This window comes from Manis pentadactyla, chromosome 3 (genome assembly GCF_030020395.1).
Source record: "Manis pentadactyla isolate mManPen7 chromosome 3, mManPen7.hap1, whole genome shotgun sequence".
NCBI classification, from domain to species: Eukaryota; Metazoa; Chordata; class Mammalia; order Pholidota; family Manidae; genus Manis; species Manis pentadactyla.
This window is the reverse complement of record NC_080021.1, coordinates 69,704,864-69,730,111: the sequence shown is the minus strand read 5'-3', so window position 1 is coordinate 69,730,111 and position 25,248 is coordinate 69,704,864. Positions and strand designations below refer to the sequence as shown.

The 25,248-nt window shown below is 35.5% G+C and overlaps 1 protein-coding gene across 1 annotated transcript in view; it reads left to right on the top strand.

Moving 5' to 3' along the window:
* The window catches only part of CSPP1 (centrosome and spindle pole associated protein 1), a 163,427-nt gene that overhangs the window by 32,669 nt on the left and 105,510 nt on the right, over window positions 1–25,248 (top strand). The window contains 3 exon segments of the mRNA XM_057498016.1: window positions 6,867–6,947; window positions 8,201–8,299; window positions 9,002–9,441. Of these exon segments, the coding sequence (XP_057353999.1) occupies window positions 6,867–6,947; window positions 8,201–8,299; window positions 9,002–9,441 (620 nt within the window).

Below are 25,248 nucleotides of genomic sequence, written 5' to 3'. Positions count from 1 at the left end.
ACAGGGATCTCTGTTCTCTTCACAGATGTACCAAACAGTTTGGGATGTAGTAGGCACCCAGTATTTACAAAGTCAGTGAGTGAATGACTTAACTTCAGCTTTTTAAAAAACTCACTATATAGCCCTTAGTGTTTCTTTTTTTTCATTTTATTCAAAATTTCAAACATCTTCCTGTACCTGTCTTGGGAGGAGGAATTGCCCAATGAAGAAGTGAGGATGTTGTATCTCTGTCTTCCCAGGGTTGGGACTCTGAATGTGTTTTTGTACATGTATGACTCTACAGAATGGCTAGATTTATAAGCACTTTGTTGCTGTGAATATATTTCTAGATGAAAAATGAATCATAACTCAATGTTTTGCCTCTGAATATTTTCAGCTTAAGGGAGAAAAAGTCAATAGTGAGGAACATATTTTTATTTTTCAATGTTTCAAATTTTTTATAAAGATTTTAATTGAGCTTCATAGTCAGTGAGCAGTTTTTATACTTAGGCTTCATGGTCCATTTGACTTCATGCTTTTAAGTGGAGTCATTTCTCTTCAAAACATGACAAATTTCAGAGCCATTAAAAAACTGATGCAGGGATCTAGACAAGTGTCATATTGTTTCCCTTGACAAATAAGTTTAGAGTTCTGTACAGCCAACTTTCAGGTTAGTTTTTTGTAGCATAACTTGCTGTAAATTCAGATTTAATGAAACATTTTTAATCACTTTTATTAATCACTCTGTTCCCAAGTGTTTTTATATAACTCTTTTGTAGCAGTTAGTATATTATATTGTAGTTATTTGTTTACATGTTTTCCCTTCTGAATTGCAAATCTCTTGAATGGAGGGAACATGTGCCTTATCTTTGTCTCTCTACCACCTAAAGACATGCAGGCATACCTCATGTTATTGTTGTTTGGAGATACTGTGTTTTTTGCAAATTGAAAGTTTGTGGCAACCCTGCATTGGAGCATCGATTGGTATATTTTTTCAATATTATTTGCTTACTTTGTGTTTCACATTTTGGTAATTCTGGCAATATTTCAAACTTTTTTATTATCATATTTGTTATGATGATCTGTGATCAGTGATCTTGATGTTACTACTGTAATTGTTTTGGGTGCCATGTATTGCTCTCCTGTATAAGATGTTGAACTTAATAGATAAACATTGTGTGTGTTCTGACTGCTCCATCAACTGGCTGGCTATTCCCATCTCTCTTCCTCTCCTTGGGCCTCCCTATTCCCTAGACACAACAATGTTGAAATTAGACCAACTGATAAGCCTACAGTGGCTGCTAAGTGTTAAAGTGAAAGGAAGAGCTGCATGTCTCTTACTTTAAATCAAAAGCTTAAGTTTAGAAAGGGAGGCATTTGGAAAGCTGAGATAGGCTGAAAGGTTGGCCTCTTGGTCCAAGCAGTTAACGAACTTGAGAATGCAAAGCAAAAAGTTCTTGAAGGAAATTAAAAGTGTTATTCCAGCAAACACATGAAGATAAGAAAGCAAAAGAGCCTTTTTGCTAATATGGAGACAGTTTTAGTAGTCTGGATAGAACATCAAACCATCCATAACATACCTTTACGCCAAAGCCTAATCTAGAACAAGACAATCTTCAATTCTGTGAAGGCTGATGAGTTGGAGAAGCTGTAGAAGAAAAGTTTGAAACTAGCACGGGTTGGTGCCTGAAGTTTAAGGGAAGAAGTCATCTCCATAAACTAAAAGTGCAAGGTGAAGCAGCAAGTGCTGATGTAGAAGCTGAGGCAAGTTATCCAGAAGAGATCTGGCTAAGATAATGAAGGTGGCTACACTAAGCAACATGTTTTCACTGTAGACAAAACAGTCTTGTATTGCAAGAAAATGCCATCTAGGACTTTCGTAGCTAGAGAGGCGCAGTCAATACCTGGCTTCAAAGGTAGGCTGACTCTAATACCAAAAACAGGCAAAGACCACACCAAAAAGAAAATTACAGACCAATATCCCTGATGAACATAGATGCAAAAATACTCAACATAATATTAACAAACCAAATTCAAAAATACATCAAGAGGATCATACACCATGATCAAGTGGGATTCATCTCAGGGATGCAAGGATGGTACAACATTTGAAAATTCATCAACATCATCCACCACATAAACAAAAAGAAGGACAAAAACCACATGACCATTTCCATAGAAGCTGAAAAAGCATTTGACAAAATTCAACATCCATTGATGATAAAAACTCTCAACAAAATGGGTATACAGGGCAAGTACCTCAACATAATAAAGGCCATTTATGATAGACCCATGGCCAACATTGTACTTAAAAGCGAGAAGCTGAAAGCTTTTCCTCCAAGATCGGGAACAAGACAGGGATGCCCACTCTTCCCACTGTTATTCAATATAGTACTGGAGGTCCTAGCCACAGCATTCAGACAAAACAAAGTAATACATGGCATCCACATTGGTAAAGAGGCAGTCAAACTGTCACTATTTGCAGATGACATGATATTGTACATAAAAAACCCTAATGACTCCACTCCAAAACTACTAGAACTAATATTGGAATTCAGCAAAGTTGCAGCATACAAAATTAATACACAGAAATCTGTGGCTTTCCTATACACTAACAACTAACAGAAAGAGAAATCAGGAAAACAATTCCATTCACAATTACATTAAAAAGAATAAAATACCTAGGCATAAACCTAACCAAAGAAGTGAAAGACCTATACCCCGAAAACTACAAGACATTCTTAAGAGAAATTAAAGAGGACACTAACAAATGGAAACTCATCCCATGCTATTGGCTAGGAAGAATAAATATTGTCAAAATGGCCATCCTGCCCAAAGCAATCTACAGATTCAGTGCAATCCCTATCAAATTACTAACAGCATTCTTCGATGAACTCAAACAAATAGTTCAAAAATTCATATGGAACCACTAAAGACCCCGAATAGCCAAAGCAATCCTGAGAAGGAAGAATAAAGTGGGGGGGAGATCTTGCTCCCCAACTTCAAGCTCTACTACAAAGCCACAGTAATCAAGACAATTTGGTACTGGTACAAGAACAAAGCCACAGACCAGTGGAACAGAATAGAGATTCCAGACATTAACCCAAATATATATGGCCAATTAATATAAGATAAAGGAGCCATGGATGTACAATGGGGAAATGACAGCCTCTTCAGCAGTTGGTGTTGACAAAACTGGACAGCTACATGTAAGAGAATGAAACTGGATCCTTGTCTAACCCCATACACAAAAGTAAATTTGAAATGGATCAAAGACCAGAATGTAAGTCATGAAACCATAAAACTCTTAGAAAAAAACATAGGCAAAAATCTCTTGGACATAAACATGAGCGACTTCTTCAAGAACATATCTCCCCGGGCAAGGGAAACAAAAGCAAAAATGAACAAGTGGGACTATATCAAGCTGAAAAGCTTCTTTACAGCAAAGGACACCTTTAATAGAACAAAAAGGCATCCTACAGTATGGGAGAATATATTCATAAATGACAGATCCAATAAAGGGTTGACATCCAAAATATAAAAAGAGCTCATGCACCTCAACAAACAGAAAACAAGTAATCCAATCAAAAAATGGGCAGAGTAGCTGAACAGACAGTTCTCCAAAGAAGAAATTTAGATGGCCAACAGACACATGAAAAGATGCTCCACATTGCTAGTCATCAGAGAAATGCAAATTAAAACCACAATGAGATATCACCTCACACCAGTAAGGATTGCCACCATGCAAAAGACAAACAACAACAAATGTTGGTGAGGTTGTGGAGAAACGGAAACCCTCATACAGTGCTTGTGGGAATGTAAATTATTTCAACCATTGTGGACAGCAGTATGGAGGTTCCTCAAAACGTTCAAAATAGCAATACCATTTGACCCAGGAATTCCACTTCTAAGAATTTACCCTAAGAATACAGCAGCCCAGTTTGAAAAAGACAGATGCACCCCTATGTTTCTCATAGCACTATTTACAATAGCCAAGAAATGGAAGCAACCTAAGTGTCCATCAGTAGATGAATGGATAAAGATGTGGTACATATACACAATGGAATATTATTCAGCCATAAGATGAAAACCAGTCCTACCATTTGCAACAACATGGATGGAGCTAGAGGGTATTATGCTCAGTGAAATATGCCAGGCGGAGAAAGACAAGTACCAAATGATTTCACTTATATGTGGAGTATAAAAGCAAAGGAGAAACTGAAGGAACAAAACAGCAACAGACTCACAGAACCCAAGAATGGACTAACAGTTACCAAAGGGAAAGGGACTGGGGAGGATGGGTGGGAAGGGAGGGATAAAGGGTGGGGGGGAAGAAAGGGGGCCATTAAGATTAGCATGTATAATGTGTGTGGGGGTACAGGGAGGGCTGTGCAACACAGAGAAGACAAGTAGTGACTCTACAGCATCTTGACCGTAAAATGGACAGTGATGTAACAGACTTGATTATTGCCTTATTTTAAGAAATTGCTGATGGACAGTGACCATAATGGGGTTTGTGAGGGGGACTTGGTGAAGGGGGGAGTCTAGTAAATATAATGTTTCTCATGTAATTGTAGATTAATGATACCAAAGAAAAAAAAAAGGTAGACTGACTCTTCTTAGAGACTAATGCAACTTGGTGACTTTAAGTTGTAATCAGTGTTCATTTACCATTCCCAAAATTATTGAGTCCTTAAAAATTATGCTATATCTTCTCTACCTGTGTTCTTTAAAAGAAACAACAAATCCCGGATGACAGCATATCTATTTACAACATAGTTTATTCAATATTTTAAGCCCATTCTGAGGTGTACTGCTCAGAAAAATAATTGCTTTCAAAATATTATTACTCACTCATGATACACCTGGTCACCCAAGAGCTCTGATAGAGCTGTATGAGATTAATGTTATTTTAATGTCTGCTGACATAACATCTATTCTGTAGCCCATGAATCAAGGAGTCATTTTTACTTTCAAGACTTATATTTTAAATACATTTTGTTATGCTGTAGATGCCATAGATAGTGATTCCTGTTATGGATCTGGACAAAGTAAATTGACAACCTTCTGGAAAAGATTCATGATTCTACCTGCCATTAAGAACATTAATGATTCATGCTTTGGAAGAGGTGAAAATATCAACATTAAGAGAAATTTGGAAGAAGTTGATTCCAACCTTCATGAATGACTGAGAACTTCATGACTTCTATGAAGGAATTAAATGCAGATGTTGTGGATGTAGGAGAACTACAATTAGCAGTGGAGGCTGAAGTTCTGAATGGCTTGTAGCAATCTCATGATAAAACTTGAATGGATGAAGAGTTGTGTCCTACAGATGAGCAAAGAAAGTGGTTTCTTGAGATGGAATGTACTTCTGGTGAAGATGCTATGAAGACTGTTGAAATGACAATAGAGGATTTAGAATATTACATAAACTCCATTGATAAAACTGTGGAAAGGTTTGAGAAGATTGACTCCCAATTTTGAAAGAAGTTCTGTGGGTAAAATGCTGTCAAACAGCATGACTTGCTACAGAGAAATCGTTCATGAAAGGAAGAGTTAACTGATGTAACAGACTTGATTATTGTCTTATTTTAAGAAATTGCCACAGCTACCCTAGCCCTCAGAAGCCACCATCTTGATCGGTCAGCAGCCATCAACATCAAGGCAAGACTTTCCACCACCAAAAAGTTTACAATTCAGATGAAGGTTAGCATTTCTTAGCAATAAAGTACTTTTAAGAGTAAGGTATATACATGGTTTTTGTTTTAGACATGATGGTATTGCACAGTTAGTAGACTTCAGTACAGTGGAAATATAGCTTTTATGTGCACTGGGAAATGAAAAATTCATTTACCTTGCTTTATTGCATTGGTTTGGAACTGAACTGCAGTATCTCTGAGGTATGGCTGTTACTGGGAAATATTTGATAGTCAATACTTGCATGTTTAATGAATAAATAAAAGGCATGGAACTAGACAGTTTAACATGTGTTTATTGATCTAATCCTCGTAATCTAGTGATGTAGATGGCATTATCCCTGTTTCACAGACAAACTGAAGCAGAGATGTCGAGAATTTATTCCAGATTATATGTCTACTAGGAACGTAAATTAGGGATTGTATATATTTACTAGTCTCTTGTGTTTGCTTTATTGTGTTCAAGGCGATCTTACATTTTTTCATCTTCCTTGATGCTTATTCCAGTTTCTGTAGGTTAGGCAGAGCAGATACCATTCTCATTTTATGAAAGAAGAAAGTCTGGGTCAGGGAAGTTAAATGACTTGCTCATTGTTTCATAGCTGAGAAGTATTGGGGCTAGCTCTAGAGCCTAGGTCTTTTGAATTCTAATGCCCTGTCTACTGAACTGCATTACCTAAATGTTTAATCAACAAGAATGGAGGGACACATAAAGAAATAATGTTCATAGCTTATATATTCTACCACTTGAGTAGATATCCACTCGTAATTACAGGAAAATTAAAAAAAAACATTATACAACATGCATAAGCATATTTGTTAGGAGGTTTAAATTTGCCTTAAAAGAATAGTATGGCACTGCGAATGAAGAATGTGTGCTAGAAAAGGAATATAAATTGGGAAAGAGTTGCCGTTTTGCCCATGCTTTTTATCTGCAATCAGTAAGTATATATGTATTGTAAAGGAAAATTAATATCTGATTGTCCTCTGTAGGGCATTATTGATTAGAATAAAACTCTTTTTTCTGATTACTTTTGGTATGGTCTCTATAGATTTCTGTCTTCATCTCCATTTCATTCTTTTGCTCTCCATAATGTAATAGTTTAGAATATAGAATATAAAGACATTTATGAAACATTTTATAAAGGCAATTAGGTAATACATTTTTTTTAATGTGTATATATGCAGAAAAATTTTCTGTCCACGAGTGGAACAGATCCATCTACTCTGGGAGTTTCTCTTCCTATTGGTGAGAGGTTATCTGCCAAGGTAGGTGGATAGGAGTAGTGGGTACCAGTTTTTGAGACATCAAAATCATGAAAGAACGTACTCCTGATTTAAATGCAAACGGAAGATTACATTATGTCCCATCCTTGAATATATTAAAAAAAAAATCTTTGGAGTCTGTAGTTGTGCTGTTACATTTTTTTTTACTGTAACATTTGTAACCATGAAATGTGACATATTTCTTTAATACATTGACTAATTGAATATTCAGACTACTTTTTTCAGCACTGATTTCTGAGCTATAAAGTTTATGTTTTGTGATAGTTATCAATGAGATGAGTAGATGAGAGTATACTGAGTTTTTATGTAGGGTGAGGTCTGAGGCTATTTGAATGTGTGTTTCTATCACTACAAATACATGTAGATACTTAGAGGGAGTACGGATAAAGCACTGTATACCTCTTGTAGAGATTCAATTTCAAAGCTAGATCAGAGATCATGGAATAGTATATAAGACAAAGGGACAGTTAATACTTTCAAAAGTTAACCTAGTTTTTTTAAATACTTTTTAAGAATGTGCTGTGTCAATGACATGGGAAGCATTAGGGCTTAAAAACATCTTCTAACATAATATATTTGTGTTTTAACAGAACATTTACATTGTAACACTTTGTGTCTGTGATAACTTTACCTTTTTATGTTTAAAATATAACAAGGATCCTTTTTTATACTTGGGAAAGAAGTGATTAGCAGCAGAGTGGGGTAGGGGATTGCAGACAGGAGGTGTCTCTGAGAAGGAAAGATGAAAGGTAACCTGGTCAAATCTTAGAAACATGCTAATGACAGACCTGGCAAACACATTCATGTATTTACTAGAGAGAGATTTATTTATGAATGCTGTTAGCACAGCACACCTGGATTGTCTGACCTTGGGAATCCATGGATTTATGGGGTGTGCCCCTTGGGAAATGTCATGTAAGCTATGTAATATTGAAATATAAAAAGGTAGGTATTTTACAGCCAAGACAGCTCTCTTCTGTTAGAGACCTCATGTTAATCTGGACCTAAGCATGTAGTAATGCATATTTTCATGTGGCAAGAAAGAAAGTGAGGAATTGTGTTGCTAGTCTTGGACCTTTTCCTGCTTCTTCTGTGTTTTGTAAACTACTTCTATCCTTGAAATTATTAGTAAAACTTGATTCTGGATAAGGTCTCTGATTTGTATTAGTCTGATTTGATATTACTGTACTTTTTCCTGAAGTTGAAGTTAACATTGCCTTGGTTTCTGTTTTAAGGAAAGGTTGAAACTTGAACGCAACAAAGAATACAATGAATTTCTCAGGAGTAAGGAAGAGTCCACAGACAAGTTCAGACAGGTAGAAAAGAGTACTGAGGTAGGTTTTGCTTTTAAAATAAATAACACCCCAGGTTGAATATTTTGTACTTGAAAATATTTTAATATGTTAGACCTTTCATTTGGTTTTTATGTAAACATTTAAAAAATTAACAGAAATTGAACCAAACACAGTGCATTTAAATATTTAGTTTTGTAAATGGTATTAACTCATATTGAAGAACTTACCCAACTTTTTAACTTTAACTTTATGAGGATGATTTAATTTTAGGGATTGGTTTTAACTGGTGTTGATTAAGTTTTAAATATTGACTATTTCTAGCTCTCTCGCTGCTTTTTTCCCCAAATTTAAGGATGGTTGATGTTACTAAGGCCAAAAACCATACCAGGTTCTATATTGTTTGTATTGAGAAAAAATTTAATTTGAAATATTTTGAAGCAATATTTAACTGCCAAAATATACCTGATATTCTCCTGGGATAGGGATTTGCATCTAGCTTATCCTCTCTTTTTGTAGTCATTTATCCACATTACTGTTGCATATTTATTTAATATTCATTAAATTTTATGGAAGGATAACACTTCCTTGAAGTTTTTTTGCAACAATTAGATATTTCTTAAAGGGGATTAACCCTTAGAGTTGAGATGATAAGTAGAATAAGCATCATTTGAGGGTTTAATTACTTTTAAGAAATAGGATCTCATTAAGATCTATTTTCTGTTTTCTCTTTTAATTACCCAGCACAAGAGTCAAAGAAATAAAAAGCCTATTAGTCAGGGTAAACCTGATTTACCCTCACAAATACAAACATCTTGTGAAAGTTCAGAGCATCCTAGAAGAGAGGTCTTAACTCCTTCAGAGGCATATGAAGAGCTTCTAAACCAAAGACGACTAGAGGAGGACAGATATCGACAACTAGATGATGAAATTGAATTAAGGAATAGAAGAATTATTAAAAAATCTAATGAAGAACTTGGCATTTTCAATAAAAAACACCAAAGGTTTGCCAGCAAGGCTGATACTCCAGATAGAAGATTTCACAGGTTTAATGAAGACCCTGTTTTTGACAGACAGTGTTATAGGCCTGACCACGATCCTGGATTAAGTGAAGAAATGGATGAGAGGTTTAGATATGAAAGTGATTTTGATAGAAGACCTTTGAGAGTGTATACAAATGACAGGTATTTATAACGTCATTTTTATTTTCTTTAATTGATTAATATTACAGTTTTTCTTATATCAGAAAAGCAGCTTCATTTGATTTACATATTTGATTAATTCTAATATGTGCCACTGAGGGGACAAAGAAAACACCCAAGATGGGGGAAAGGGACCCTGTTATAAAGCAGGCACAGTGAAAGGCTACAACCTTTTTGTAAAATCAAGTGGGAAATAAACTTTCCCACAGAAAGGGATAGAAAAGAAATTTGCACTTCTTAACTTGGCACCGAGTGGAGGGAGTTAAAAAGACTTTCCTGAGAATTTGAACTGTAAGCTGGTACTGGTTCAGGTTTGCAGTCTGAGTTCTTGCTGCCAGTATTGTCCACAAAGCCTAGAGGTAAGAAGTCAGAGCTGCCTCAGATTCACAATGCCTCAAGGTGACTGACAGGGAAAAGGAACTCCTTTCTTCCACAGCTCATCTGAAAACCAGGTTGACAGTGCTCCCAGTCAGAGATGTTAAAATGTGGAAAAGGGACACCTTAGAGTACATGAAATACAGTTTATTTCTTTAATGTTCCTGTGCTTTAAGTACTTTTTTCAATATGTTTATTGAAAAAATATGTTACTTATTCAACATTTATTTTATGGAAATGGCTCTAATTTTTCTGATCAGGTTTTCAGCTGCTTTCTAGTTCCTTTGGGTGATTGCTTTTATGATACTATGTGTAATTTCTTAAATGCTACAATGGGGTCTTCTTTCATTAAGTCATTTGTCTTAATACTTAAAATTTGCTGTATTTTAATTTAACTATTGATTTGTGGACAGAAATATGCAGGGTCTCCTTTTCACTGACTTGTTAAATTGGAAGAGTGAAATCTAAATTTTGAGCAGTTTTGGGGACTTCTTTGATTTATTAGTCCAGATAGATTACTTTTTTACTATTTTAGAAAATTTCCGTGATGTGATGCTGCACATCCAGTATTCTGTTAGTAATAATAGTAATGCAAAGTCTTTATGGTTGTCTTCTCTTTATTCTGTAGCTATTATGTCCTGCTCACCCAATCTTTTTAATATTCACTCTGATTTAGATAATTTGAGTGAAGGATTAGAATTTTGCAATGTCAGTTGTAGTTTATCTCTGATTTGAATTTAATTATTTGCTCTTCAGAAAATGCTCCCAAACCGGTAATATATATGCAAATGTTTATATCTGAAGGCAGTTATAGACTACCTAACCTAAAAGAACTTTCAGTTGGGCAACTGCAGGTATTCTTGGTCTCTTGGTGCTGTCTTCTTTGTACATAACTTTTTCTCTTGATGGTGTCTGTTTTACCTTTAGAGTGTAGTGTAATATATACCTTCTAAGTTTGGAATTTCAAGAAACTTATTATGATGGTTGATGCTTTGTTTTTTATACATTTAATCTGTTATTTTTGTAATTATAATCTGCGATAATTTTACACATGAGAACTAATGAATTTCAGCCTAATGATTTGATATCTTATTTTCTTATGTATGCCATAAATGAAATGACTCTAAATAATCTCCCCCAAGTGGTATTTTAAGAACAGATTAAACAGTAGGATGAATGAGAATAATTCCTGTTACATTTACTAAAGTTTTAAAAAGTACTTCTTGAAAATGTAAATCATTATTTTGTTACTTCTGTTTCATTAATGCATAAATGCATTATCTCTAGATATAAGGGTTTTCACACATGTCTCTGGCAATTGAGGTTAAAATTGAATTTCTGTATTTTTAGATTTGTAGATTCCTTTTACAGCAAAAAAGAAAAAAAGATTCACATCTATCATTCAATGGCTTTATTTAGTAGGCAGAGTGGTTGAAAGGAAAAAATGACTCTACTTGTTAGTGAAGTTTTTGAGACTAAAGAACTGTGTTACTGCATTTGGTCTCTTGCTCTAACCATTTATTCTGAATAGCACTGTAGTCTTAGCCAGAAGTTCTTGACAGAAAAAGAATTATAACTGATTGTGAGAATTAGAAAATTTATTTTCCTTTATTCTTCTAAATTCCTTCATTAATTTCTTAAATAATTAATTCCTTAATTTCCTTCATTCTTCCTTGTTCTCCTTTTTCTTCTAAAAATCAGTATGTGATAAATTCTAGTTTTTATTAAAAAATTTTTTTTGGTCTCCATTCTTTTCTAATTCTAAAAACTTTTTCATAATACCATAATTTATTTATTAATGAAATATTTTCTCCACTTTAAATACGGGAAAAGCTAAAACCAGGAACTTTCCTAAACTCATCATTAATCACCAGCAATGTTTTTTTTTTTTTAATTAAGTTATGATTGATATACACTCTTATGAAGGTTTCACATGAAAAAAACAAGGTGGTTACTACATTTACCCATATTATTAAGTCCCCACCCATACTCCAATGCAGTCACTGTCCATCAGTGCAGCAAGTGACCAGCAAAGTTTTTAAAATAGTTACTAAGGTGGTTAGCACTTTGCTTAACAATTGCACCGTGTGTGAGTGTTATTTATGTATACGTATTTACCAGTATGGGTAAAATTTATGTTTTAGGAGCTTCCTAAAGTTAAATGTAATAGTGTGTCTAATAATAATTTAAAATTTATGGGCTCTTCTTAAATACAGTCATCTTGGTCTTTCTTATTTGTTAACTTGAGCTGTGGAAGCTAACATTACCTTACTGTGTTTTACTTTATAACTGATGTTAATGAGTAAAAGAAATTTTTAGCATTAAATGCTGTTTTTTAGTTTTTATGTGGTTAATAGCACTTGCTTTCTATTTAGCTCTTGATATTGTTTAGTTTGTAATCTTAACATTTAACAAAATTCTGAAATAACACTCCATCTGAAATTAGAATCTGTATGTTACTTAGCCACATAGATTGAGTGCTTGCTTACTTAGGGTAGGACCTTCCAAGAAGTGTGCATGCTCAATATGTATTAGGAGAAATGCTTATTAAAACATGAGTTACTTAATATATTATTCCTTTTTTCTATTAGTAGTTAAATTTCATTTATCTTTGGAAGGGCCATTTTAGTACTATTTTCCCTACTGTAAAGATGGGGTTGATATTAGAAAAACACTGTTACTGAATTAAAGTAAATATAAAAACTGGGAAAGAACTAAAAAAAAAGGAGATAAATGATGACCTATAGTTAACAGATCAGTGCTTTTCTTTAAACTTCTATAGACAAAAGTACCTGTTATAGCAGAATTCATCTGCATTAGATATTCTTGATATGGAAACAAGATGATATAACTAATTTATGAGTTAGATGATTTCTTTTTTTTTTTTTTTTTTTTTTAGATAATTATTTTTTATTGAAGGGTAGTTGACACACAGTATTACATTACATTAGTTTCAGGTGTACAACACAGTGATTCAACATTTATATACATGATAATTCTAAGTACCAGCTATCACCATACCAAGTTGTTACAATATTTTGACTATATTCCTTATGCTATACATTACATCCCGGTTGCTTATTTATTTTACAATTGGAAGTGTGTACTTTTTCTTGGTTGTTGTTGTTAGGGCATCTCTCATATTTATTGATCAAATGGTTGTTAACAACAATAAAATTCTGTATAGGGGAGTCAATGCTCAATGCACAATCATTAATCCACCCCAAGCCTAATTTTCGTCAGTCTCCAATCTTCTGAAGCATAACGAACAAGTTCTTACATGGAGAACAAATTCTTACATAGTGAATAAGTTACATGGTGAACAGTACAAGGGCAGTCATCACAGAAACTTTTGGTTTTGCTCATGCATTATGAACTATAAACAGTCAGTTCAAATATGAATACACATTTGATTTTTATACTTGATTTATATGTGGATACCACATTTCTCTCTTTATTATTTTTAATAAGATGCTGAAGTGGTAGGTAGATACAACATAAAGGTAGAAAACATAGTTTAGTGTTGTAAGAGAGCAAATGTAGATGATCAGGTGTGTGCCTGTAGACTATGTGTTAATCCAAGCTAGACAAGGGCAATAAAACATCCACATATGCAGAAGATTTCTCTCAGAACAGGGGGGGTGAGGTTCTAAGCCTCACCTCTGTTGATCCCCAATTTCTCACCTGATGACCCCCCTGCGACTGTGCCTGTCTTAGGTTGTTCCTCCCTTGAGGAATCTTACCCGTCTCTGGCTAACCAGTCATCTTCTGGGGCCATACAGGGAAATGTTAAGTTGGTAAGTGAGAGAGAAGCCTTATTGTTTGAAATGGTTAGCTTTTTATTTCTTTGCATATTTATGCCCTGTGGCTTCTATGCCCAGCATTTGTCTTGAGGTATCTTTACCACTTGGAGGAGTTATGATACTCGGTAAATTTGATATGAGGCACGAATTCTATTTAAGAATTCGTTGTAATTAGGAAGAAAGAAGAAAAGCTATAGAAGTAGCAGGCGGGAGAAAACATGGGAAGATTGATTATTTCTTTGACATATCTTCTTGTAGAGTAACTTCAGCATGTATAGATTTTAAGCTACTACTTAAATTGCGCACACACATTAACATAATAGGAGTATAGTTACATAACCAAAGCATACCTGTAATTACCAGCCATCTCCAGTGAAACCAAGAAAACCAGTTAGGCACCCTAGGCATTTGTGAAAACTTATCAATGATATGATGGTTATTATCTAACTGAATTTGAGTAGTTTGAGAAAAATCAGACAAATTAAAACAACCCATTCCTGGGCACTGTTCACATCCCATATGTTCTTTTAACAGTAAATAGTCTGTAGTTGTAAGATTTTGGAGCGCTACAATTTGCACTTCTCCTAATTCTTGGTTGAGTTCCAACAGTATAGATCCAGTCAAATTTGTTGTTTTACTGTATGCACAGGCCAGCTTAGATATCTCCTTCATTCCCATGGCAAGTCCAGGAGCTGGTGGGATGAGTGCATCTACAGCTGTAGCAGTGCGTGGATCTTTGTTGGGGTTTTTTGATGATCATCTTCTGGCATGAGTCTTCCCGAGAGTGCTGATGTTGGAAGTTCTCTTTCATATCGTTTCTTAGTTCATTTTCGGGGTAGCCAAATTAGGCTTTGATCCTCTGTATAAACACAAACAGACCCTTTGCCTACACTTTTATATGTCCTTTATATCATTGTGTAGAACTCATTAGAGGTCACCACATAGGAACTGCATTTTTTTTTTTTTAATCATTAATCTACACTTACATGACGAATACTTTGTTTACTAGGCTCTCCCCTATACCAGGTCCCCCCTATATACTCCTTTACAGTCACTGTCCATCAGCGTAGCAAACTGTTGTAGAATCACTACTTGTCTTCTCTGTGTTGTACAGCCCTCCCCTTTCTCCCACCCCGCTATGGATGCTAATCTTAACACCCCCCTACTTCTCCCCCCCTTATCCCTCCCTACCCACCCATCCTCCCCAGTCCCTTTCCCTTTGGTACCTGTTAGTCCATTCTTGAGTTCTGTGATTCTGCTGCTGTTTTGTTCCTTCAGTTTTTCCTTTGTTCTTATATTCCACAGATGAGTGAAATCATTTGGTATTTCTCTTTCTCTGCTTGGCTTGTTTCACTGAGCAAAATACCCTCCAGCTCCATCCATGTTGCTGCAAATGGTTGGATTTGCCCTTTTCTTATGGCTGAGTAGTATTCCATTGTGTATATGTACCACATCTTCTTTATCCATTCATCTATCGATGGACATTTCGGTTGCTTCCAATTCTTGGCTATTGTAAATAGTGCTGCGATAAACATAGGGGTGCACTGATCTTTCTCATACTTGATTGCTGCATTCTTAGGGTAAATTCCTAGGAGTGCAATTCCTGGGTCAAATGGTAAGTCTGTTTTGAGCATTTTGATGTACCTCCATACTGCTTTCCACAATGGTTGAACAAGTTTACATTCCCACCAGCAGTGTAGGAGGGTTCCCCTTTCTCCACAGCCTCGCCAACATTTGTTGTTGTTTGTCTTTTGGATGGCAGCCATCCTTACTGGTGTGAGGTGATACCTCATTGTAGTTTTAATTTGCATTTCTCTGATAATTAGCGATGTGGAGCATCTTTTCATGTGTCTGTTGGCCATCTGTATTTCTTTTTTGGAGAACCGTCTGTTCAGTTCCTTTGCCCATTTTTTAATTGGGTTATTTGTTTTTTGTTTGTTGAGGCGTGTGAGCTCTTTATATATTCTGGACGTCAAGCCTTTTAGATGATTTCTTTTAAGGAGAAATTTTATTCTTCTTTCCTGTGAGCTCTCTCAATCTGTGACCATCAGTTGGTAAATACTTTATTTCTATAGTGTGTTATTCTTGATAGCATAAACATTGTGATTTTGTTTTTGAAGTTGTTTGTTTGATTCTGTGGTTAACTAAGGAAAAAAGATACATTCATTACCATTTAGTTCATTCACATTTAAATTAACTAAAAATATGGTGGTTTTAAACAATACACTTTTCTTCTGTAAGAGATTAATTTTTTTATTTTAAAGATAAACACATGTTAATTTTTAGATAAATTTGGCCTCTAGCATATAATTGGCTTCTTTGGGCATTGACATTTGAACCTAATTAAGTTGAGTTATGGAGCTACGTCTTCAAGGAAATAGAGAAAGCTTTGTCCATTTAACATACCTTTAATTTTGCCTTTTTGACAGTAGGATGTTGAAACCATTTTACAATTACTTCGTTGCTTCAGTCAGCTCTGATTTGCTATATCAAAGGAAACAAATTCTTTAATTTATGAGGTCTGTCCCTTTCTGAAAAAACCCAGTGGATTCAGGTGTGGTAAGTGAACCTATGGATTTAAAGCCATAGAATATTTAGATAGATTAGTTCTGGGTCACAGGAATAGTTTTAATCTGGTACTGGTTCTAAAGCTGTGGCTAAACAGGAGGGACTTCTCAGGGACAAACTAAACCCTTGGACTTTGACAAGAATAAGGCTGTTTTAGACATGTATTGAGTGTATTACTTCTGGATTTCACCAACTGTTAGTCGCCCTTAATGTTGAGAAGTTTGAAGAGGGGGATGGCAATGGTAAAAGAACTGCTGCCGTTCACAAATTCCTGTTTTTTTCAGAGAAACTTCATTTGTCTCAGTAAATATTTCTATTCTAAAATGTAAGACCACCATAAAACTGTTAAGTGAACTAATAGGGGTAGTTCAGAGTGCTAAATTTATTAAAAATATGAAAGAAAGTTCAGTAAATGAAGGAATTTCCATTACAATTACAGAGAAATTTTAATAGAAAATAAGGTGACTAATTGTCCAAACTATAATTTGGCTTCACCACTTGTTAGAGTCCCATCTAGGTTTCTTTTTGTTGTTTTTCATGTTTTATATTGGCAACTTAAAATATTTATGGAATCTCTGTATGTAAATTGTAATTTTGCCTTGGTTTAACAAAGTAAGCACAATCATATTAGTCATTTTATAAAATTGAATACAATGCTTTTAGATTTTATTTTATCCTTTTTAGTGAAATGCATTATCTCTGCCTTTTTCTGGCCTCTTAAACATGTCCCCAGTCTTTTTTTTTTTTTAATTTTTAAAAAATTTTGATATCATTAATGTACAATTACTTGAACAACATTATGGTTACTAGCCTCCCCCTATTATCAAGTTCCCCCACCCCCACCCCATTACAGTCACTGTCCATTAGCGTAGCAAGATACCACAGAATCACTACTTGTCTTCTGTGTATGCACTGCCCTCCCCATGTCCCCACACGCCTACATTATGTGTACTAATCGTAATGCCCTGTTTTCCCCCTTCTCCCTCCCTTCCCACCCATCCTCCCCAGTCCCTTTCCCTTTGGTAACTGTTAGTCCATTCTTGGGTTCTGTGAGTCTGCTTCTGTTTTGTTCCTTCAGTTTTTCCTTTGATCTTATACTCCACATATGAGTGAAATCATTTGGTACTTGTCTTTCTCCGCCTGGCTTGTTTCACTGAGCATAATATCCTCTAGCTCCATCCATGTTGTGGCAAATGGTAGGATTGGTTTTCTTCTTATGGCTGAATATATTCCATTGTGTATATGTACCACATCTTCTTTATCCATTCATCTACTGATGGACACTTAGGTTGCTTCCATTTCTTGGCTATTGTAAATAGTGCAGCAGTAAACATAGGGGTGCATCTGTCTTTTTCAAACTGGGCTGCTGCATTCTTAGGGTAAATTCCTAGAAGTGGGATTTGTGGGTCAAATGTTATTTCTATTTTTAGTTTTTTGAGGAACCTCCATACTGCTTTCCACAATGGTTGAACTTGTTTACATTCCCATCAGCAGTGTAGGAGGGTTCCCCTTTCTCCACATCCTCGCCAACATTTGTTGTTGTTTGTCTTTTGGATGTTGGCCATCCTAACTGGTGTGAGGTGATTTCTCATTGTGGTTTTAATTTGCATTTCCCTGATGATTAGCAATGTGGAGCACATGTCCCCACATGTCTTGATTGTAGTTATTGGTGACAGAGGGGACTTTTATAATCTTGTTCATGATTTTTGTCCTTTGGTGAAAGGTTACACCTTAAAGCACCTTTCATATGGGCTGTTCATTAGGAAGTCTTTGTGATTTTACTGTAGAATTTAGCAAAGAGACCTTGATTTTATACATAAATAAAACAATTTCTTAAATTTCTTTAATATGGAGTGAACTTTGTAAGTGACCTTTTGTGTTTATGTTGCTTACTTTATTAAGGCATATATGTATATTGAAACACTTATAAAATTGTTTTTAGTGTAGATGCTTTGGTTATAGCATACCTTGGGTTCAGCTGTATGAAGATAAACTAGAAGTGCAAGTCTAAGTGTCATTAGACAACTTAGCTAAAAATCAGCAGGAAGCCATAAGCTTCTTGGATGAATTTTAGAACTTTTGTATGTTTAAGTGGTCTTTAATTTTGGTTAATTCTTGTTTAACCTTAATTCTTACTTAATCTTAACCAAAGTATGTTTTCAAAAATTTGTAGGTTTGAATTCCTCTATATTTTAAAACTTACATTGGTCACCACATCATCAAATTTACTATTGTCTGTGATATGGGTTTGCAGGATCATCCCCAGGTTTGGTGATTTGCTAGAAGGACTCACAGGACTTTGTATATATAGTTATATTTATGGCTGTGACTTATTACAGTGAAAGAATACAAAATAAAATCAGCAGAGGAAAATTTTGCATTGGACAAAGTGTGAAGAAAATCAGGCACAAACTTCAAGAGTGCTCTCCTAGGGGAGCCTAGTGGAGTTGGCAGGACATGCCTAATTCCTCCAATATTGAATTCTCACAAGGGTGAAATGTCTAGCAGGAATGCTCATTAGATACTCAGTTCTTGATGTTTTTATCGGGGACTGATCATATAGGCACTTTTTTCCTAGCACTTGCCAAAATTCTGGACTCTCTGAAGGAAAACTTTATTGCTTGTATAAACAGTTTAGACATGGAGAACCCCTCTTACCAGTTCTGGTAATGGCAGGAAACCTCCCAAAATCTGTTTTCCCAGGTGTCAGCCAGGGGCCAAACTTGCCAACAGGACTTTCTAAGGGTAGGCAATCTCAGGCCTGCTCTGTTAACTCTTTCTTGCACATGTATGTGTATGTAGATCCAGTATAACTAAATCTGGTTGTCTGGCATTGTTAATTGCATATTTGAATTTCAATTTATATTTACCCATTCTTTAAGCAGTAGAAAGAGAAGGGCAGTAAACTGATGTGTCAGTAGCATATCACTAGAAGGACCTAGGCTTCAGATATTAAACCAGCTGTGTTTTGGTAAATTGAAATAAATTTGAAATTCTTTTTTTGAAAGGGGTTGTGGAGGGTTCTGTTGTTTTAGATATGGATAAAAAAAAATGGAAGCTATGTGTTGCAGCAGGTCATACATTATTAAGGTTAAAATTCTAGGTAGTTTTTTTCTCTGCCAATGATATACACAATAGTTTGTATGATGGAAACAAAGGAAGAACTTTTTTATACCCTGGCTTTGAGGAGAGTGGTAAGTTCCATTTCTTCTAAAAATTGCCATTTTTCTTAATGTGATAATGAATTCACCTAAAATATTGAATAATACCTTAACAGATATTTCTAATAGTCTTCATGAGAGACTGTCTAGTTTGTTAACAACCACATTAGGGAACTTGACTTAAGAAATTCTGATTTTCGTACATGCTGATTAATGTTGGTATAAAAAGTCATGTTGGTTTCTTTTGTATGAGAAGTTAAGTTAAAGAAATCAATGTTTGCCAAATGGAAAAAAGATTAATTGAAAACATTTAAAAATTATTTTCTGAAAAAGATTTTTAAAAACATTCTAATCTTTTTGCTGTATATGACCTTGTGAGTTAAGTGAACTAATCATTTTCTGTCCCTGCATTAGCATATTTATTTATAATGTTCATTTTGACTTGTTGCTAATATTTACTCTTTCACATGATTTACAGTGTTAGCAAATGTTGTGGCTTGCCACACTTGATTTAATTTAATGGTAAGACTTCTGCTGTATATATATATATATATATATATATATATATATATATATATATTTTTTTTTTTAAGGTATTATTGATATACACTCTTACAAAGGTTTCACATGAAAAAACAATGTGGTTACTACATTTACCCATATTAGCAAGTCCCCACCCATACCCCAATGCAGTCACTGTCCATCAGTGTAGTGAGATGCCACGGATTCACTGTTTGCCCTCTCTGTGCTACACAGTTTCCCTGTGACCCCCCACACCATGTGTACTAAGCATAATACCCCTCAATCCCCTTCTCCCTGCCTCCCCACCTGCCCTCCCACACCCCTAACCCCCACACCCCTCCCCTTTGGTAACCACTAGACCCTTCTTGGAGTCTGTGAGTCTGCTGCTGTTTTGTTCCTTCAGTTTTGCTTCATTGTTATACTCCACAAATGAGGGAAATCATTTGGTACTTGTCTTTCTCCGCCTGGCTTATTTCACTGTTCTCTGCCTGGCTTATTTCACTGAGCATAATATCCTCCAACTCCATCCATGTTGTTGCAAATGGTAGGATTTGTTTCTTTCTTATGGCAGAATAGTATTCCATTGTATATATGTACCACATCTTCTTTATCCATTCATCTACTGATGGACACTTAGGTTGCTTCCATTTCTTGGCTATTATAAAAAGTGCTGCAATAAACATAGGGGTGCATATGTCTTTTTGAATCTGAGAAGTTGTATTCTTTGGGTAAATTCCAAGGAGTGAGATTCCTGGGTCAAATGGTATTTCTATTTTTAGTTTTTTGAGAAACCTCCATATTGCTTTCCACAATGGTTGAACTAGCTTACATTCCCACCAGCAGTGTAGGAGGGATCCTCTCTCTCTGCATTCTCACCAGCATTTGTTGTTCTTAGTCTTTTCGATACTGGCCATCCTTACTGGTGTGAGGTGATATCTCATTGAGGTTTTAATTTGCATTTCCCTGATGATTAGTGATGTGGAGCACCTTTTCATGTGTTTGTTGGCCATCTGAATTTCTTCTTTGGAGAATTGTCTCTTCATATCCTCTACTCATTTTTTAATCAGGTTATTTGCTTTTTGGGTGTTGAGGCATGTGATTTCTTTATATATATTTTGGATGTTAACCCCATGTCGGATATGTCATTTACAAATATATTCTCCCATATGGTAGGATGTCTTTTTGTTCTGTTGATGGTGTCTTTTGCCGTACAGAAACTTTTTAGTTTGATGTAGTCCTATGTGTTCATTTTGCTTTTGTTTCCCTTGTTCAGGGAGATATGTTCAGGAAGAAGTTACTCGTGCTTATATTCAGGAGATTTTTTTGCCTATGTTGTCCTCTAAGAGGTTTATGGTTTCATGACTTACATTCAGGTCTTCGATCCATCTCAAGTTTACTTTTGTGTATGGGTTAAACAGTCATCCAGTTTCATTCTCTTGCTTGTAGCTGTCCAGTTTTGCCAACACCAGCTGTTGAAGAGGCTGCCATTTCCCCATTGTATGTCCATGTCTCCTTTATCATATAATAATTGGCCATATATGGTTGGGTTTATATCAGGGCTTTCTAGTCTGTTCCATTGGTCTATGGTTCTGTTCTTGTGCCCATACCAAATTGTCTTGATTACTGTGGCTTTGTAGTAGAGCTCGAAGTTGGGGAGTATAATCCCCCCAGCTTTATTCTTCTCAGGATTGCTTTGGCTTATTCCTAGGTATTTTATTCTTTTTGATGCAACTGTGAATGGAATTGTTTTCCCGATTTCTATTTCTGCTAGTTCATTGTTAGTATATAGGAATACCATAGATTTCTGTGTATTGATTTTGTATCCTGCAGCTTTGCTAAATTCGGATATTAGATCTAGTAGTTCTGGAGTGGATTCTTTAGGGGTTTTTGGTACAACATCGCATCATCTGCAAACAGGGACAGTTGAACTTCTTCTTTGCCAATCTGGATGCCTTTTATTTCTTTGTATTCTCTGATTGCCATGGCTAGGACCTCCAGAACTTTGTTGAATAGAAGTGGGGAGAGTGTTCATTCTCGTGTTCCTGATCTTAAAGGATAAGCTTTCAGCTTCTTGCTGTTAAGTATGATGCTGGCTGTGGGTTTGTCATATATAACCTTTATATGTTGAGATACCTGCCCTCTATACCCATTTTGTTGGGAGTTTTTATCATGAGTGGATGTTGAATTTTGTCAAATTCTTTTTCAGCATCTGTGAAGGTGATCATGTGGTTTTTGTCCTTCTTTTTGTTGATGTGGTGGAGGATGTTGATGGGTTTTCTAATGTTGTTCCATCCTTGCATCCCTGGAATAAATCCTGCTTGATCATGATGGATGATCTTTTGGATGTATTTTTGAATCTGGTTTGCTAATATTTTGTTGAATATTTTTGCATCTATATTCATCAGGGATATTGGCCTGTAATTTTCTTTTTCTGTGGTATCTTTTCTTGGTTTTGTTATTAGAGTGATGCTGGCCTCATAGAATGAATTTGGAAGTATTCCCGCCTCTTCTACTTTTTGGAAAACTTTAAGGAGCATGGGTGTTAGGTCTTCACTAAATGTTTGTTAAAATTCAGCGGTGAAGCCATCTGGTCCAGGTGTTTTGTTCTTAAGTAGGTTTTTGATTACCAGTTCAATTTCTTTGCTGGTAATTGATCTGTTCAGATTTTCTATTTCTTTCTGGGTTAGTGTTGGAAGGTTGTATTTTTCTAGAAAGTTGTCCATTTCTTTTAGGTTATCCAGTATGTTAGCATATCATTTTTCAGAGTATTCCCTAATAATTCTTTGTATTTCTGTGGTGTCCATAGTGATTTTTGCTTTCTCATTTCTGATTCTGTTTATGTTAGTACACTCTCTTTTTTTTTCCTGATAAGTCTGGCCAGCGGTTTGTCTATTTTGTTTATTTTCTTTGAGAACCAGCTCTCACTTTCATTAATTCTTTCTATTGTTTTATTCTTCCTGATTTTATTTATTTCTGCTCTAATGTTTATTATGTCCCTCCTTCTATTGACTTTGTTCCTCACTTGTTCTTCTTTTTCTAGTTTCATTAATTATGAGTTTAGACTGTTTATATGGGATTGTTCTTCTTTCCTGAAGTAGGCCTGTGTTGCAGTATACTTCCCTTATAGCACAGCATCTTGCGGTGGTCAATTATTGTTGTCATTTATCTCCATATATTGCTTGATCTCTGTTTTTATTTGGTCATTGATCCATTGGTTATTTAGGAGCATGTTGTTAAGCCTCCAGTTCTTTGTGGGATTTTTTTCATTTTCTTTACATAATTTATTTCTGGTTTTATATCTTTGTGGTTTGAGAAGCTGGTTAGCACAATTCCAATCTTTTTGAATTTACTGAGGCACTTTTTGTCACCTAGTGTATGGTCTATTCTTGAAAATGTTCCATGTTCACTTGAGAAGAATGTGCATCTTTCTCCCTTTGGGTGGAGTGTTCTGGAGATGTCTTTTAGGTCCATATGTTTTAAAGTGTTGTTCAGGGTCTCTTTCTCCTTACTTATTTTCTGTCTGGTTGATCTCTCCTTTGGAGTGACTGGAGTGTTGAAGTCTCCTAAAATAAATGCATTGCATTCTATTTCCCCCTTTCAATTCTGTTGGTATTTGTTTCTTATATGTAGTGTCTCCTATGTTCGGTGCATAGATATTATATTTATAATGGTTATATCCTCTTGTTGGACTGACCCCTTTATCATTATGCAATGTCCTTCTTTGTCTCTTGTGGCTTTCTTTGTTTTGAGGTCTGTTTTGTCTGATACAAGTACAGCAACTCCTACTTTTTTCTCCCTATTATTTGCATGAAATATCTTTTTTCATCCCTTCACTTTTAGTCTATGTATGTCTTTGGGTTTGAAGTGAGTCTCTTGTAGGCAGCATGTAGATGGGTTTTGTTTTTTTTATCCACTAAGTGACTATGTATTTTGTTGCATTCAGACAATTTACATTTAGGGCTATTATCAATAGATATGTACTTACTGCCATTGCAGGCTTTAGATTCATGGTTGCCAATGGTTCAAGGGTAACTTCCTTACTATCTAGCAGTCTAACTTAACTCACTTAGCATGGTATTACAGACACAGTGTAAAGGTTCTTTTTTTTCCCCTCCTTTATCTTCCTCCTCCATTCTTTATGGTATCATATTCTGTATTCTTTGTCTATCCCTTGACTGACTCTGTGGGTAGTTGATTTGATTTTGCATCTGCTTATTAATTAATTGTTCTCCTTTCTTTACTGTAGTTTTATTTCCTGTGATGACAGCTATTTAGCCTTAGGAACACTTCCTTCTCCAACAGTCCATCCAAAATACACTGTAGAGACAGTTTGTGTGAGGCAAATTCTCACAACTTTTGCTTATCTGGATAGTGTTTAATCCCTCCTTCAAATTTAAATGATAATCTTGCAGGGTAGAGTGTTCTTGGTTAGAGGCCCTTCTGCTTCACTGAATTAAATACATCATGCCACTCCCTTCTGGCCTGTAAGGTTTCTATTGAGAAGTCTGGTGATAGGCTGATGGGTTTTCCTTTGTTTGTGATCTTATTTCTCTCTCTTGCTGCTTTTAATAGTTTGTCCTTTTCCTTTATCTTTGCCATTTTAATTACTTTATGTCTTGTTGTTGTCTTCCTTGGGTCCCTTGTGTTGGGAGATCTGTGCACCTCTATGGCTTGAGAGACTATCTCCTTACCCATATTGGGGAAGTTTTCAGCAATTACCCCCTCAAAGACCCTTCTATCCCCTTTTTTCTCTCTTCTTCTTCTTCTCATAACCCTATAATGTTAATATTGTTTTGTTTGTATTTGTCTCACAGAACTCTAGGTATTCTTTCATTCTTAGAGATCCTTTTTTCTCTCTGTGCCTCAGCTTCTTTTTATTCGTCTTGTCTAGTTTCTATTTCATTTACCATCTTCTCCATTGTATCTAATTTGCTTTAAAATTCCTCCATTGTGTATTTCATTTTTGATACTATATTCCATAATGATTGAATCTCCATCTAGAATTCTTCCCTGAGTTCTTGAATATTTTTCTGTACCTCTATCAGCATGTTTATGATTTTTATTTTGAAATCTCTTTCATTAAGATGTATGAGTTCAGTTCCACTTGACCCTTTTTCTGGTGTTTGTGGGATTTGGGGTTGAACCAGGTTCATTTGACATTTCATATTTGTATGTGGTGCCCTCTAATGCCCAGAAGCTCTACTCTCTGGAGCTGCTGAGTCCCTGGAGCGATGTTGGGAGTCCCTGGAGAGACAGGGCAGCACTGCTGGTGCCCTGGAGGAAGAAATAACTGTTTCCTGGTTCCAGGCTTCTATTCCTGTCTCCAATGCCAGAACAAGTGGTCTGAGCACACAGGTGTA